Source organism: Oryctolagus cuniculus, chromosome 3, assembly GCF_964237555.1.
Source record: "Oryctolagus cuniculus chromosome 3, mOryCun1.1, whole genome shotgun sequence".
Classification (NCBI taxonomy): domain Eukaryota; kingdom Metazoa; phylum Chordata; class Mammalia; order Lagomorpha; family Leporidae; genus Oryctolagus; species Oryctolagus cuniculus.
In genome coordinates, this window is record NC_091434.1 from 140,227,674 (window position 1) to 140,245,041 (window position 17,368).

General features: G+C 43.8%; 1 protein-coding gene across 3 annotated transcripts in view; it reads left to right on the forward strand.

The window, feature by feature from the left end:
• Positions 1 to 6,771: 6,771 nt before the first annotated feature.
• The window catches only part of ORC5 (origin recognition complex subunit 5), an 85,050-nt gene continuing 74,453 nt past the window's right edge, over positions 6,772 to 17,368 (forward strand). For 2 of the 3 annotated variants that reach the window (XR_011387388.1, XM_051849723.2), the window contains exons 1-3: positions 6,781 to 6,953; positions 11,134 to 11,226; positions 14,836 to 15,036. Coding sequence is in view for 2 of the 3 variants with exons in the window: in XM_051849723.2 (XP_051705683.1) it covers positions 6,882 to 6,953; positions 11,134 to 11,226; positions 14,836 to 15,036 (366 nt within the window). In the remaining variant the exon portion in view is untranslated. Of the gene's footprint in view, positions 6,954 to 11,133; positions 11,227 to 14,835; positions 15,037 to 17,368 lie in introns of all 3 variants that reach the window. The other variant, XM_002712028.5, reaches the window with a different exon arrangement.

Genomic DNA, 17,368 nt, shown 5'->3' on the forward strand with positions numbered 1-17,368 from the left:
ATTGCTTGGGATAGTATGCATATTTATTTTTTATTTTTTTAGAAGATTTATTTGTTTATTTGAAAGTCAGAGTTTCACAGAGAGAGGAGAGGCAGAGAGAGAGGTCTTCCATCTGCTGGTTCACTCCCTAATTGGCCGAAATGACCAGAGCTGTGCCAATCTGAAGTCAGGAGCCAGGAGTTTCCTCTGGGTCTATCCACAGAGGCACAGGGGCCCAAGGACTTGGGCCATCTTCTACTGCTTTCCCAGGCCATAGCAGGGAGCTGGATCGGAAGTGGAGCAGATGGGACTTGAACCGACACCCATATGGGATGCTGGCACTGCAGGCAGCAGCTTGTCCCATTATGCCACAGCACCGGCCCCAGTATGCATATTTTAATAATACTGATTATTTCAATTCATGAACATGGAATGTCTTCCCATTTCTTTGTTTCCTTTTCAACTTCTTTCATCTATGATTTACAATTTACACTGTGGAGATCTTTCACTTCCTTGGCTAAATTTGGTTCCAGGTATCTTATTATATATTTATTTTCAGCTACTGGAAATGGACTTGCTTTCTTGATTTCTTTTTCATATGTTTCACTATTAGTGTATAACAACAATAATAATAATAATAAATGTTTGTTGACTTCATGTGCTGCAACATTGTTGAATTTCTTGGTTTTGTTTTTAAAGATTTATTTTTTTGGCCGGCGCCGCGGCTCACTAGGCTAATCCTCCGCCTAGCGGCGCCGGCACACCGGGTTCTAGTCCCGGTTGGGGCGCCGGATTCTGTCCCGGTTGCCCCTCTTCCAGGCCAGCTCTCTGCTGTGGCCAGGGAGTGCAGTGGAAGATGGTCCAGGTGCTTGGGCCCTGCACCCCATGGGAGACCAGGAAAAGCACCTGGCTCCTGGCTCCTGCCATCGGATCAGCGCGGTGCGCCGGCCGCAGCGCGCCGGCCACGGCGGCCATTGGAGGGTGAACCAACGGCAAAGGAAGACCTTTCTCTCTGTCTCTCTCTCTCACTGTCCACTCTGCCTGTCAAAAAAAAAAAAAAGATTTATTTTTTTGAAAGAAAGAGTTACAGATAGAGAGGGAGAGACAGCAAGATAGAGATCTCCCATCCATTGATTTACTCATCAAAAGTCCTCAATGGTCAGGGCTGGGCCAGGCCAAAGCTGGGAGCCAGGAACTCCATCTGGATCTCCCACATGAGTATAGAGGCCCAAGCACTTATGCTGTCCTCTGCTGCCTTTTCAGGCACATTAACAGGGAGCTGGATTGGAAGTGGGGCAGCTGGGACTTAAACAGGTGCCTGTATGTGATGCCAGAGTCCCAGCCAGTGACCTAAACAATTGTTCCACCATGCCGACCCCTGAATTTGCTTTTTTTTAAGTTTTAACAGCTTTTTGAAGGAATCTTTGGGATTTTATACATGTACACTCATGTAACCTGAAAACCGTGACACTATGACCTCTTCCTAATTGGGATCCTTTTATTTCTTGCTCTTGTCTAATTGCTCCAGTTAGGATTTTCTATACTGTGGTCAACAAAAGTGGTAAAAGTATGTATCCTTGTCTTGTTCCAGATCTTATTTACCATTTCCCCATTCAGTATGATGTTAGTTGTTGGCTTGAGATTTTATATATATATATAAATATACACACATACACATATTACTTCTGTTGAGTTACATTCCTTTTATGCCTAATTTGATCAGTTTTATCATGAAATGATGTTGAATTTTATCAAATGATTTTTCTGTGTCTACAGATATAATTATTTGCCCATTTCTGTCTCACATTTAGTGATTTGCATATGTCGAGCCATCCTTGCATACCTTGGATAAATCTTACATAATCGTGGTGAAAGGTCTTTTTAGTGTGCTGTTGGATTAAATTTGCTGGTATTTTATTAAGGATTTTTTGGCATCCATAGTCATCACAGAAATTGGCCTGTAACTTTCCATTTCTGTCGTGTCCTTGTCTGATTGCCTTGTCAAAGCAATACTGGTCTCATAGAACGAATTTTGGAGAACTCACTCCTCTTCTTTTCTTCTTCTTCTTCTTCTTTTTTTTTTTTTTTTTTTGGACAGGCAGAGTTAGACAGTGAGAGAGAGAGAGACAGAGAGAAAGGTCTTCCTTTTCTGTTGGTTCACCCCTCAAAGGCCGCTACAGCCAGTGCGCTGGGCCGATCCGAAGCCAGGAGCCAGGTGCTTCCCCCTGGTCTCCCAGGTGCAGGGCCCAAGCACTTGGGCCATCCTCCACTGCACTCCCGGGCCACAGCAGAGAGCTGGACTGGAAGAGGAGCAACCAGGACAGAATCCTGCACCCCAACTGGGACTAGAACCTGGGGTGCCAGCGCCGCAGGTGGACGATTAGCCAAGTGAGCTGTGGCACTGGCCTCCTCTTCTATTTTTTGAATAATTTGGGAAGGATTGGTTTTCATCTTCTTTAAAATTGTGGCAGAATTCATAACTATGACTGTAGTCTTAATAATTTTTGAATATTTTAAAATTTACTATATATGAGTAAAGATAAACATCATTTGTTTCTTGAATATAGCCATTGCCAATATTCCTGCTGAACTATGTTGTTTTTACTTTTTATTTGTTGAACTCTTTATTTTAGTGTAGCATTAAGCCTTTGACTATAATGTAAATTAAAAATATGCTATCTTAAAAATAATAAATAAAATAGAATGTTATGTAATGTTTGGCATAATTCAGCAGTGAAGCTAACTGGCACTGGGCTTTTCTTTGACAGGAGGCTTTTATTCCTGATTTAATCGCAGTACACATACTTGATCTTTTTAGGGGTTCTATTTCATTATTGTGCAATCTTGGTAAGGTTCATGTGTCCAAGAGCTTGCCTGTGTCTTCTAGGTTATTGAATTCATTGCCATATAGTTGTTCATAGTAATCTCTAATAGTTATTTTCCTTTTTTTAAAGAATTATTCATCAATTTGAAAGAGTGACAGAAAGGAAGACACACACACACAGAAAGAGAGAGAGAGAGAGAGAGAGAGAGAGAGAGACTCTTCTATCCACTGGCTTACTCTCAAAATGACTGAAACAACTGGGGGTAGGCCAGGCTGCAGCTTAGAACCAGGAAATCCATCTGGGTCTCCCACTTGGATGGCAGGGACTCAAGCACTAGGGCCATTTTCTAATGCTTTCCCAGGCACATTAGTGGGGAACTGGATTGGAAGCAGAGCAACTGAATTTCAAACTGATGCTCCAACATGAGATGCTGGTGTCACAGGTGGCACCTTAATCCAATACTTTGTATTTCTGTTTTTTTTTTTTTTTCAGTTAAAATGTCTGTTTTTATCTCTACTTCTGTGTATTTGAATCTTTTTTCTTTTGTTCTTGGTTAGTCTATTTAAGGATTTATCAATTTTGTTTATCTTTTCAAAGAATGAGCTCCTTATTTTTTTAAGATTTCTTTATTTATTTGAAAGGCAGAGTTACAGAGAGAGAGGAGGAGAGACAGAGAAAGAGGGAGAGATCTTCCACCTGCTAGTCCACTCCCCAAATGGATGAAGTACCCAGGGCTGGGCCAGAGAACTGCATTGGGGTGTCCCACATGGGTGGCAGAGGCTCAAACACTTGGGACCATCTTTCACTACCTTCTGAGGGAGGTAGATTGGAAGTATAGCAGCCAGGACAGGAACTGGTGCTTGTAAGTGATGCCAGCATCATAGGCAACAGCTTAACCTGCTGAACCACAGTGTCAGCCCCAGAGCCAGCTCTTTGTTCCATTGAATTTTGTATTCATATTTTAATCTCTGTCACTTATTTGTGCCGAGTTCCATTATTTTCCTTTTAACAATTTTGTATTTGTTTTGTTCTTGTTTTTTGAGTTGCTTGAGATGCACTGATTGTTTATTTGAGATCTTTCTGGCTTTTTTTTTTTTAAATCAGGCATTGATTGACATAAACTCCCCTCTTAGTCCTGCTTTTGCCATATTCTGTAGGTTTTGGTATGTTGTTTCTATTTTTGTTCAAAAAATTTTTTAAGATTTATTGTATTTATTTGAAAGGCAGAGTTACAGAAAGAGCGGAGAGAGAATTTTCCATCTGCTGTTTCACTCCCCAAATGGCCACAATGGCCAGAGGTGGGCCAGATCGAAGCCAGAAGAAAAAGCATATTCAAAGAGATAATGACAGGGGCTGGCGCTGTGGCATAGTTGGTAAAGCCGCCGCCTGCAGTGCCAGTATCCTATATGGGCGCCAGTTCAAGTCCTGGCTGCTCCACTTCCGATCCAGCTCCCTGCTATGGCCTGGGAAAGCAGTAGAAGATGGCCCAAGTCCTTGGGCCTCTGCATGCTCTTGGCTCCTGGCTTCAGATCGGATCAGCCTAGTTCTGGCTGTTGTGGCCATTTGGGGAGTGAACCAGCAGATGGAAGACCTCTATCTCTCTCTCTCTCTCTCTCTCTGCCTCTCCTTCTCTCTCTATGTAACTCTGACTTTCAAATAAATAATTCTTAAAAAAAAAAAAAAACAACGAAATAATGACAAAATTTCCCAAACCTAGAGAAAGTCAGAAGTATCCAAATACAAGAATATCAAAAATCACCAGACTCAACTCAACCAATTCTACCCCAAGATATTATAACCAAGCTCCCCAAGGCCAAAAGAGAGGATTCTCAAAACTGCAAGATAAATAAGTAACACAGGAAGCCACCCCAATCCTCCTGATTGCAGGAGTTTTTAACAAGTCAAATTGATATCATTCTTCATTCTGTAGCCAAAGAGATCTTCCTAAAAGTTGAGTCTCATCATTTACTTCTCTGCCTAAAATCCCTCCCTGATTCCCTACAGCCTGCCTAAAGTCCAACACTCTCAGCATAGCACTCTTTAACACTTCCCTTTTTTTTTTTTTTTTTTTTTCTTGAACCCTCATTCCTAAGCCTCAGCATCCAGGTTCCTTCCCCTGGGGAACTATCCTCAGCCTGTCCAAGCAGTATAGCATTTCCTCTTACATCAACAGCTATTCATTAACTGCTTATTAAGCATATGCTGGGCACTGTTATATGCTGGAATTGGAGCTGTGGAATGTTTTCACTCCTCAGAGCATCTGGAGAGGGAGACTAACACTTTGTTTAGACAATTATTTAGCTATAAGTTTGTTGAATGCTATATGGTGTTGAGAATGTGTAACCATTTTTAGGAATGGCAAGGACCTACTTTCCTTATGAAAAGACACTGAGGGGCCAGTGCTGTGGTGTGGCAGATGGAGCCACTGACTGCAGTGCTGGCATCCCATATGGGTGCTGGTTCCAGTCCTGGCTGCTCCACTTACAATCCAGCTCTCTGCTATGGCCTGGGAATGCAGTGGAAGATGGCCCAAGTCCTTGGGTCCCTGCACCCACGTGGGAGACCTGGAAGAAGCTCTTAGCTCCTGGCTTTGGATCGGATGAGCTTCCGAGTAAACCAGCGGATGGAAGACCTCTTTTTCTCTTGCCTCTTCCTTTTCAAATAATAAATAAATAAATCTTTTTTTTTTTTTTTTTTTAAGACACAAAGATTTGATGGGCCATCCCACTGTGGCTTTCAGAATTCTCCCTTAGGCAACTTCATTTGAATAGCCAAGAAGTTATAGGAGACCACGATCCTCAAAAGGTCCTTCTAACCATTACGGTTATGAGTCTGGTCCAGTCTGTAGCCAGACTGATATCCACAATGTAAATCTATGTGTAGCAGGCACTGTACACGTCATCACATACTTTTAGCAAAACCCAGTTGCTATTATCCCTACTTTTTTTTTTTTTTTTTTTTTTTTTTGGTCGACAGGCAGAGTGGACAGTGAGAGGAAGAGACAGAGAAAAAGGTCTTCCTTTGCCATTGGTTCACCCTCCAATGGCCGATGTGGCCGGCGCACCGCGCTGATCCAAAGCCAGGAGCCAGGTGCTTCTCCTGGTCTCCCATGTGGGTGCAGGGTCCATGAACTTGTGCCATCCTCCACTGCACTCTCGGGCCACAGCAGAGAGCTGGCCTGGAAGAGGGGCAACCTGGACAGAATCAGGCGCCCTAACCGGGACTAGAACCTGGTGTGCCGGCGCCGCAGGTGGAGGATTAGCCTATTGAGCCACGGCGCCAGCCTATTATCCCTACTTTCACATTAGCAACGTGAAGTTCAAATTGAAAGGCGCCATCACTCTTCCAAGGTCTCCCTATTTGGAAATAGTTGAGTCAGCAGTTCCAACCCAGGAGTTTCAGGGCTCCAAGTCTTCTTTTCTCTGAGCATGTGTCTACTTCTGTATCTGTTTCCAGCATAGCGAAAGCCTTATGCTAATGGCAGCATTGTGCTGAGTCCTTCCACCTTCGCCAACACACACCAGCATTTCCTCAGGTTAGGAGTTCGAGGCAGGTCCAGACCTGGTTTCAGGTTTGCAAGTACTGAACCTCATTTTACACTGGACGCCACACGTTTCCCACACCCGCGTTAGGGGTAAACTCTGACGTTGAGACTACGGGCCAGCACAGTCCCCTTCCCCGGTGCCTGAGCGGAGTTGGGGGGGGGGGGGGTCCACTTTCCCGGCGTTCAAGGTCTCTACACTTGGCACCTTCAGGCGGGAAAGCGAAGCCCCTCGCGGCACACTGCAAGCCACAGCGCCCCCCGTGCCCTCCCGCCCCCTTTTCTTCCACTCATCCCCGGGGCATCCTCTCCCCAGCTCGGCTGGAAGAGCCAGCGACCCGAAATGCCCCTGCCAACATCAGGCGGACAAGGCCGCCGCCGGCTCCGACCGCGGGAGACCAGGGCGCCAGCGACGCTCCGCGGTCGCGCTGACGTCACGCCGGCGCGTCCCGTTTCCGGCGGAGCGGAGGTGTTCCCGTGGTGACGCAGTGCTGCCCGGGAGCTTCGCTGCGGTCTCCTCCGAGCTTCCCGCCAGGATGCCTCACTTGGAAAACATGGTGCTTTGTCGCGAGTCCCAGGTGGCCACATTGCAGTCCCTGTTTGGAGAGGTACGGTGGTCAGACTGTCTTCTTTCTTCCAAATGCTGCAGGGGGGGACATGTCCGTGGCTTTGAGACTGCTTGTTTATTTAGGTAATAATTTCGTGTCCGGGTTGAGGGGCACCTGCCCATGGTTTCCGCTGAGGTTGGGGGCTGTGTGGCTGCCAGGGGCTACCGCGGACCCCCACCCGGAGTAACTTCTAGTGGGCGCCGGGGCGCGGCGAGGGCCGGCTCTCCTCTCGCACACCCGGCGCCGTGCAGATGTCGGGAGCGCAGAGCCGCCGCCGGAAGTTGCCGGTGTGCTCTCAGCCCTAGCGGCTGGTGTGGGGTTCGGCTGTAACGGGCTCGCGCCTCGCGGGAGGTGTGGTGGCTGCGGCAGGTGTAGCGGGTCGGCGGCGTGCCCACGCTCCGGCAGCCTGCTCTCCTGGACGCGTCTGCGGGTTCAGATCGGCACCTCCAGGGAAGCCGTCGTCCTCTGCGTGGAGGAGCTCGGCGAAGGAGTCCCTTCTGCGCGTAAGAAGGAGCGCGCATCAGTTCAAAACTGAAATTATGTGATCTTCTCGGGGCCTTTGGGGTGCCTTTTGCTCCAGACTCATTGATTAGGTTTCGATCTTTATAAAAAGAATGAGCCGGGGCCCGGTAAAGGCTCCCCCTGCGAGGTTGGCATCCCATGTGGGCTCCGGTTCGAGTCCCGGCAGCTTCTCTTCCGACCCGGCTCTCTGCTATGGCCTGGAAATGCAGCAGAAGATAGCCCAAGCCGTGGAGCCCCTGCACCTGCGTGGGAGACCCGGAAGAAGCTCCTGGTTTCTCTCTGGCCTTTGCGGCCATCTAGGGAGTGAACCAGCGGATGGAAAATATTTCTCTCCCTCTTCGCTCCCCATCTTTGTGTAACACTTTCAAATAAATGAATAAATCTTAAAAAAAAAAAGTAAGTGACAGTTTAGAATTAGCCTCATTTCCTGATCATCTGGTTTGCCATTTTTTTTTCTCAAGATTTATTTATATGTGTTTGAAAGGTAGAGTTACAGAAAGAGAGAGAGGTGTTCCATCTGCTGGTTCACTTCCCAAATGACCAGGAGCTTCATCTGGGTCTCCCATGTAGATGGCAGAGACTCAAGCACTCAGGCCATCTTCTGATGCTTTCCCAGGCTTGTTAGTAGGGAGCTGGATTGAAAGTGGAGCAGCCTGACGGCCACCCCTATGGGATGCTGGCCCCCTATCTGGTTTGCTTTTTTCAGTATTTTCATCCAACTAGAAAAGAAGTAGCCTGGGCAGTATTAGTGGAAGTACCACTCTCCATTTAAAGGGACATGCTAGGCGGGATACACAGCAGACTCATAGAATGACAAATGCCCTAAACAGCACTCTGGCCTCAGAATCAGTTCTTAAGGCATTCAGATCTGGCTAAAAAACCTATGAGAGTTTCTCAGGCATGGAAAGCAAAGGCACTGTGGCAAAAAAAAAAAAAATGACCTAAATGAAAGATCTCTGTGAGTGAGATCCCAGTGGAAAGAAAGGGCCATCAAAGAAGGAGGTACCTTTCTCTGAAGGGAGGAGAGAACTTCCACTTTGATTATGGTCCTGTCTAAATATTGACAGAGTTGGCAAACTCAAGAGGCTTCCATAGCCTTGGCAGCTCATGACAAGAGCCTCGGGTGATTACTGACGCCATAAATAAGAGTGTCAATTGTTAAATCAACAACAGGAGTCACTGTGCACCTACTCCCCATGTGGGATCTCTGTCCTTAATGTGTTGTACTATGAGAATTAATGGTAAAACTAGTCTTCCAACAGTACTTTATAGTTTGTCTGTGTGGGTATAAAATGTTGAAATCTTTACTTAGTACAGAGCTGGTCACCTGTATATAAAGATAATTAAAAATGAATCATAATGAAGAATGGGATGGGAGAGAGAGCAGGAGATGGGATGGTTTGCAGGTGGGAGGGTGGTTATGGGGGAAGAACTGCTATAATCCAAAAGTTCTTTTGAATTTTACATTTATGAAATAAAAGTTTTCTATTAAAAAAAGGGACATGCTAGGGAAGTAAGAAGTCAGCTACTATATTTTCAGTGAATTTTCAGGTTATAGTGTTGAAATTACAGTTATCCAGATTATCACGGAAACATGTTCTGTGGATTTCTTCACTGGAACTGATAAACCCAGGTCATTCCTACTAGAAGTGCCTCTTTTAGAAAAGAATATTGGCAAACAGAGATGAGCAGTGCTGCCTTAGTGTGGGCTACAGAATGGAGTCTTTCACTCTTACTGCAAATCATGTTTAATATTCATGTCACTTTTCTGCAAGGTGTGCATATGGGAAATACAAAGAACTATAGCAAAGAACTATAAAAAATGGCTTCATGTTTCCAAGAAGATTCATTTATTCATTCAAGAGGAAATAGTTACTGAACATCTTTTCTGTTTCAGGCACTGTGCTAGATACTAGCTTATTAGAATTTGTGTTAGGGAAGTTTACAAAAGTTAAATAACAGTCCAAGAGTGTAATATCATCCTAGGTAACAATTGAAAAGATGTTATAGGATGGTGATTGCTTTAGGCACCAAATAATAGCAGCATTCCAGAAAAGGAAGGGTTCAGTGTAACTTGGCAAAAAAATAAATAAATAAATAAAAACTCCAGAAGCCTGCTATTTCGCTTCTCTTTAAAGGTGTAATGTGTGCAGTGTTTTGGATAGCAGAGATCCCCAGTATCACGCATGTAATGAAAAATGTTTGAGCCAGTTAATTCTAAGATTGTTACATACAAAGTTTAAAAAAAGGATTCACATACTAAAATATCCACTTGGTAAATTGTTAGTTCATTTTTAGCAGTGGAGCTGCTTTTGCCACAGGTGTGCCATTCCAAAAGCTTTCTCCTGTATTCATCTGAGCTCCTGATTTGCCTTGTAAAAGGAAGTGTTTAAGTGAGAGACTAGAATGTAATGCATTTGTATGATGCTGATGCTGAGATAGAAGATGGTGTACAGACTTGGCTTTCTTATGGGAATGACATCAGCCAGTTTTCTTGTTTTTTTTAATGTATGTTGCCCCACTCAGACTATAAACTCCCAAGTAGTAAACCATCTTTTACTGATACTTGTATTCTTTTTAGTGATTGTGCTTTAGAGCAGTTAGTAGGTATCTGATGAGTTTTCTTTGGACTCATTAAGCAGTAGTATTGACAAGACCAACAAAGGGTGTTCGAACCAATTTTACTCTTCTTGAGGGTGCTGACTTACTGTGCTGCAGGAGGATCTTGTGACTATTTCTTTTTAAATCTATGTATATGGATTTCATTAATATTTCATTTGATGAGATGTATGCATTTTTTGCCAGAGTCAATGAGTATATATAATTCAAAGTATTCTACAAATTTTCTTAAAAATAAGGACTGTTAGAATTACTTCTAGCCCCCTTGATTCTATATGCTTAGTTTCAAAGCAGTAAAATGAACGGTGAAGTTGCAGTCTGCAAGGGGATTAAATCCTTTAAAGAGGATTAGTATAAAAATGGAGTATGGGCAAAATTATCCTTGGAAAACTCTTTACAGTAAGTTGAAAATACAGTGTCCTATATATTAAAAATGCAGGAGTTTGTATATGTAACTGTATGCAGTAATAAAAACTGTAAATACGTACAATATATGCCAGATACAACTTTATAGACATTTTAATTCCGTAACAGAAAATACTTGTAAGAGTTGAATTCACATAAGTTCAAAATCTAACAGTCCACTGCATGCTCATTATTAATGTTTTTTTTTCTTTTTTAAAGATTTTCTTTATTTGAGAAGTCGAGTTACAGAGGGAGAGACAGAAAGATCTTTCCTCTGCTGGTTCACTCCCCAAATGGCCGTACCGTCTGGAGCTGAGACATCTGAAGTTAGGAGCCAGGAGCTTCCCCCAGGTCCCTGGTGCAGCTGCAGGGGCCCAAGCACTTGGGCCATTCTCTACTGCTTTCCCAGGCCATAGCAGGGAGCTGGACTGGAAGAGGAGCTGCCGGGACTCGAACGGGCACTCATATGAGACTCTGGCACCACAGGTGGAGGCTTAGCCCACCACACCACTGTGCTGACCCCACTCACTGTTAACGTTACTTGGATTGAGTATTTCACCTTGCCATATAGAACTTTATCACAAGTTGAGGAATAGTTTATCAACTTCATGATATTTATCTTTTTTCCCCCCAGAGACATCATTTCAGCTTTCCATCCATTTTTATTTATGGACATACTGCCAGTGGGAAGACCTATGTAACACAAACTTTGTTGAAAACTTTAGAGGTAAGAATAATCCCAAACTCAGTGCTAATTGATTTTTTAATCACAGACCCCTAGAAACGGTTCTTAACTTTTGTTTGAATCCCTTCACTGACTGTAAACTTTGAAAAGTGTTATTATTAGATCATTCGAATCTTGATGTTAAAATTTATTTTTTAAATTGGGTCAAATTTCCCTTTCTCTTTCATTTGCTGATTGATAATATTTGGAGGAAAACAGATGAGAAATTGTTTTTAAAATATTACAATTTGTTTCTTTTTCACTGTTTATAATATTAATACTGATAATTTGTACAAATACAAAGCTAAACATATTACTTTACCTTATTTATCTTCCTGTATTACCTGTCTGTGATTGATGTCACCAATGACAGAGCTGTCCAAAAAATCTTTAACTCTTTCTTCATCCTTACTAATCCAGTAAACCAAACCAAGAAACATGTTTTGTTAATCTACACCCTCAAAATACTGACTCCATCTACTAGTAACCATAACTGTTGCTCCCAATTCAGTTTCATTACCATTGTTTCTTCCATGTATTTTTGCATATCTCCTCGTTCCAATCCTGTCTTCACCCAACAGCTAGCTCATGCAAATCTTAAGCTCTTTAGGACAATGTTCAAGTGATTTGCCTGATACGTAAGACCTTTCATGAGCTGAATTCAGTTGATCTCCCATCATGTCATGATTGAGGGTTTGGAATGTCGAGTCTGGCAGAGTTGTGTTCCTCTCTTGGATTCGCCACTTAGTGCTTTCCCCATCTGCAAAATAGGGATCGTAGTGACGACATGTAGGATTGTTAGGAGAACTGAATGTTAGTAATGAGATAAAGGTTAGTGGCTAACATATTCTAAGCCAGGAATGGGCAGAGTTTTTGCTAAGGGCAAGTTAGTAAATATTGAGGACTTGGGGGCAGCATGGTTTTTGTCTGGATTTCTTCACACTGCCATTGTATAAAAGTAGTGGTATCACCTGAATGGATGTGGCTGTGTTTCAGAGCAGTGTGTATACAAATAGGGGTGGCCAGCCCGCAGGGTTCAGTGTGCTGTCCCAGTCTTACTGGAGCCCTGAGGCTGCATGGTTAGTGCAGCTCCCTGAAATACAGTCCTGGCTCTCTCACTTTCAAGGCTTAGCACGTGGTGCTCCCTCTGTTTTGGGTGATCCTTTACTCACTCTTCCACTACTGCCATATTGCTTGGCAAATACTTATTTTGTCACATTTTCTTCTACTAATATTCTAGGAAGCCCTTCCTGCCTCATCTGTTAAATGCCCATCTGTTTTGCAACCTTAGTACTCTGTTACAATGTTTAGCCCTCCCAGCTGTAACTTTGTGTTATGTTTCCCTGGCTTCAGACTGGGTTTCTTGATTATCCCCAGACCAGATAATAGTGTGTAACACATACCAGCTTGTGGATTTCAGCCTTTGATCATGAAGACCAGCTGTGCATTTTGAAAACTTGGGTGCCTGCTCTCTACAGCAAACTTTAGAATCTGAGAGGACAAGGTCCTGACCCAAGCCCTTACATTTGAGAACTCCTTTGTATTAGGCAGCCAAACAAATACATATTGAGGGTGGGCATTTGACACAGTGGTTAAGATGCCTGTGAGTTCCTTGGTTCTAGTCTGGGCTCTGCTTCTGATTCCAGTTTCCTGCCACTGTACATCTTGGCAGATAGCAAGTGATCATTCAAGCACTTGGGTCCCTGCTACCCAAATGGGAAACCTGGATTGAGTTCCAAGCTCTGAGATTCAGCCTAGCTCAGCTCCAGTTGTGGACAGTTGAGAGGGGAAAAAAAAAAAAAAAGCCATACTGAATAAAAGCCTGAAAATCCAATAAGGAGGTTTTGTATTTGTATTAGTTAACTTTTCATTGTCACAACGAAACACATGAATCAAGCCACTTAAGAGAGAACACTTAAGAAGGAAGAAAGGTTTGTTTTGTTTTGTTTTGTTTTGTTTTTTAGCTAACAGTTTTGAGGCTAAAAGTCCATTCGGCATAATGCAGGCTTTGGTGAAGGCTCCGTGGTGATGATGGAGCTTGAGGGGGGGAAACAGTGAGAGAGGCTGGACTCTAATTCAGGCTTTTATACCAGTCTTTCACAAGAACTACCTGAAGGTATGCCCTGAGTGACCTAGACCCTCCCAGGAGGCCCTGCCCCCTGAAGGTTCTACCTTCACCCCCAATATTACTACCCTGGATCCAAGCTGCAACACATGGTCCCTTAGGAGACATTCAGTGTCCAGACTAATATCCAGACCTTAGCAGTATTTAAGGGCTATAGTCCATGTTTTCACCCATTGTAATTTTTGGTGCTATTTAATCAGTGAGGTGTTAATTTTTATGACTTCTGGTATAGGTGTACAAACAGGCACTTAGAATATGCTGTCATTGAAGGTTACAGATAGTAAAAATGGAATAAGCCAGATATTTAGGAGATGTTGTAGACTCCTGAGCTTAAAGGAATGGGGGTATAGAGGGTTTGCAAACACTGGTAAAACTGCCCAGGTAAATATGATATGGCCTTAGTTATGCTGTAGCTCTGAGAGAGAAAGAAAATCCTTGTAATTGAGTAAGATTTGTGAAATATCACTACAAATAGTTACTGCTGTATAGGTTTCGTTATTTGTGCCAGATATCACAAGATATCTCCTTTGATCAGGGCTATTTTGTGATTTCATTTTGATAACAGACTGTATTTGTTTGTTTCCTTACTATTTCTGGAGTTAACTCATTAAAATTATTTTAAATTTATTTATTTTCATTTTACTTGAAAAGCCAAAAAGACACAGATAACAGAGACAGAGAAATCATCCATCCACTGGTTGACTCTCCACATGCCAACAGCAGCAGAGAGGCCAGAGCCAGGAACTCAGTCTATGATATGAGCTATAATCCTCATAGGAGAATCATTAGATTTTAACTCTTTAAATTTCCTTTTTGACCTAGACTACTTCATCATTAAGGATTTGAACTTAAAATAATAAGTTTGTATTTCCCCCTTAGAATTTTAATATTCAATTACTTGGATATATTTATTAATAAGAATTGTTTAGAGTTTTCTTTGAATCTCTGTTGGAAACAAGTGACAGACCTAAAGAAATAATTGAAGTGAGTTTAGTAAAGGGAGTATTCTACAAAGGTTGAGGAAGTTTTAGAGGAACCAGTAAGGGATGTTGATGCATCAGGGCCTTTACCAACTCCAGGGCTGAAGCAGTCATAGAAAGGAGCTGTTGGCAGAACCCAGTAAGAATTGTAGCCTTAGAGAGAAGGCTGCCCAGCTCGAGCTGTTGGTTTTGGAAGAAACCAGCATCACATTGTGGCCCAGTAGGGGATGGTTGTTGGTCTCAGGGGAATAAGTATTCAGCTTCTTTTTCCTACCACTCTCCTTCAGTCTGCTGCTGCTGCCTCCCGTTGGTTTCTCCAGCCACAGCCAGAAAATAAAAGAGTCCAGGCTAATGCAGTATGTGGCAGTCAAACTCCTGGGACAAGGACAGATTGGAGAACAGTGGGGGTGTAGATTTAGATAGGCAAATGGAAACTGTACAGCACAGCTGTTATTATATCTGTATGTTTGCTTTATTATTAATAATTTTTTTGGTTTTTGTTTTCAGCTCCCGCATGTCTTTGTGAATTGTGTTGAGTGCTTTACCCTGAGACTTCTTTTGGAGCAAATTTTAAACAGGTTGAGTCATCTTAGTTCTTCCGAGGATGGATATTGTACTGAAATAACCTGTGACACATTCAATGACTTTGTTCGCTTATTTAAACAAGTTACCAAAGCTGAAAGTCTCAAGGATCAGACTGTATATATTGTAAGTAACTTGATTATGTATCATCTCTTATTTGAAAATTGATTACTTAGCGGATCAATTCCCTATATTTCTTTTTTTTTTTTTTTTTTAATTATTTATTTATTTTTTTTTTTTGACAGGCAGAGTGGACAGTGAGAGAGAGAGAGACAGAGAGAAAGGTCTTCCTTTGCCGTTGGTTCACCCTCCAATGGCCGCCGCAGCCAGCGCGATGTGGCCGGCGCACCGCGCTGATCCGATGGCAGGAGCCAGGAGCCAGGTGCTTTTCCTGGTCTCCCATGGGGTGCAGGGCCCAAGCACCTGGGCCATCCTCCACTGCACTCCCGGGCCACAGCAGAGGGCTGGCCTGGAAGAGGGGCAACCGGGACAGAATCCGGCGCCCCGACCGGGACTAGAACCCGGTGTGCCGGCGCCGCTAGGCGGAGGATTAGCCTAGTGAGCCGCGGCGCCGGCCAATTCCCTATATTTCTTTTGACTACCATTACGTACAGTGCTCTTTGAAAAGTGCTTTTGGAATACAGAAGTGTGCTAGATATATTCCTTATGCAAAGGGAGCTTTGTTTAATTTATGACACATATTCACCTGTGCAGTGAGATGCAGACTGCTTGCTTTTTTTTAAGATTTATTTATTTGAAAATCAGAGTTACGCAGAGAGAGAAGGAGAGGCAGAGAGACAGGTCTTACATCCGATGGTTCACTCCCCAAATGGCCGCAGCGCTGGAGCTGTGCCAATCCGAAGCCAGGAGCCAGGAGCTTCCTCCAGGTCTCCCACGTGGGTACAGGGGCCCAAGGACTTTGGCCATCTTCTACTGCTTCCCCAGACCATAGTAGAGCGCTGGATTGGAAGTGGAGCAGCCAGGACTTGAACTGGCGCCCATATGAGATGCCGGCACTGCAGGCAGTGGTTTCACTTGCTACGCCACAGTGCTGGCTCCCACAGACTGCTGACTGAGGTACATCTAGTATAGCTTTATGAGGTGATGCCCTTTGAGAAGGACCTAAGAGAAGGATCAGGGTGTTATGGAGAGAAACTGAAGAAGAATTTCAAATGCAAGGAATTATGTAAGCAAAGTGATATGGATGGAATCGGAGGCCAGAGAAGTCCAAATTGTCTAATTTTAGTGGATTATAAAGTATGAAAGGTGTCGCTCCCCCTCTTCATGGAGGAACGACACAGGACCCTGCGCTGTTCTTTTGTCTGCTCGGCCCTCCCCGGGTTTGCTGCTGGTTCTTCCCGGGTTGGCTACCGACCCTTCCACCTCCGTGGAAGGGCGGTTCCCCCTGCCACCTTCCCCACTTCCGCGGGGGAGCGGCACACCGCCGGCCGGCTCTCTCGGGGGCTGCACAGGTGTTCCTTCAGATAGATGTTCCTGGTGCATGTTGTCTCTCTCCTCCTTTATAGTCCTCTTCCGCCAATCCCATCTCTGCTACCCACATGCTGAGTACGCTGCTCTCCTCCAATCAGGAGCAGGTCCTACAGTTTATTGGTTGAACTGGAGGCAGCTGTGTAGAAGCTGTTTCCTCCTCTCCCAGCGCCATATTGTGGGAGAGCAGATGCATAGAATAAGTCTTAATTCCAGTAACTTAGTCTAGTCCGAGTTGTTCCCAGTTGCTCCCCACAAAAGGGGTTAAAAAGAAGACTGGAAAGGTAAGTTGGGGCCAGATTATGGAGGTTCTTGGCAAGTATTAACTTTATTTCACTTTATAGCACTTTATTTCCTAGGCAGTGAAAGGAGGTAGTAAATACTTAGAGCAACAAATATGCCTTAGGAAGGCTGCTCTGAATTCACATTGAATAGGTAGCGTTGAGGGAGATGAGAGACTGCAGGCTGAGGAATGGTTGTGACTGTCCACACAGGAAGAAAGTTGACTTTGGGCTAGAGTTGGGCAGACATGCAGAAAGAAAGAAATGGAGAAGATGGCAAATGTCTGACTTGTCAGCTGTGCATGGGGTAGTTTTATGGACAAAGATGAATTATTTGATTTTAGCTTGGCTGAGTTTGAATCTAGTTGTTATGTCTATGTGAAAATGACTAGCATACAATTTCATCTTTTCACCTAAAAGAAGTACTTTATGGCTTCTCTTGAGCTTATCAAAAATGCCAGCATTATCAAGTAAAAATTCATGAATTCAGTGTGATACCACTAAAGTCGGTCTGATAAACAATATGGCTTCCACGTGACTTAAATGGTGAGCAGTATCCATGGCATGGGTGCTCTGGACAAAGGGATGATTCAGGTGCTGGGTGAGATAGATTTTATCATGCTTCTCAGATCAATGCACAAGTCAAAACCTGTGAAGTGCTTATTTCTGGCCTTTTTCCATTTCATGTT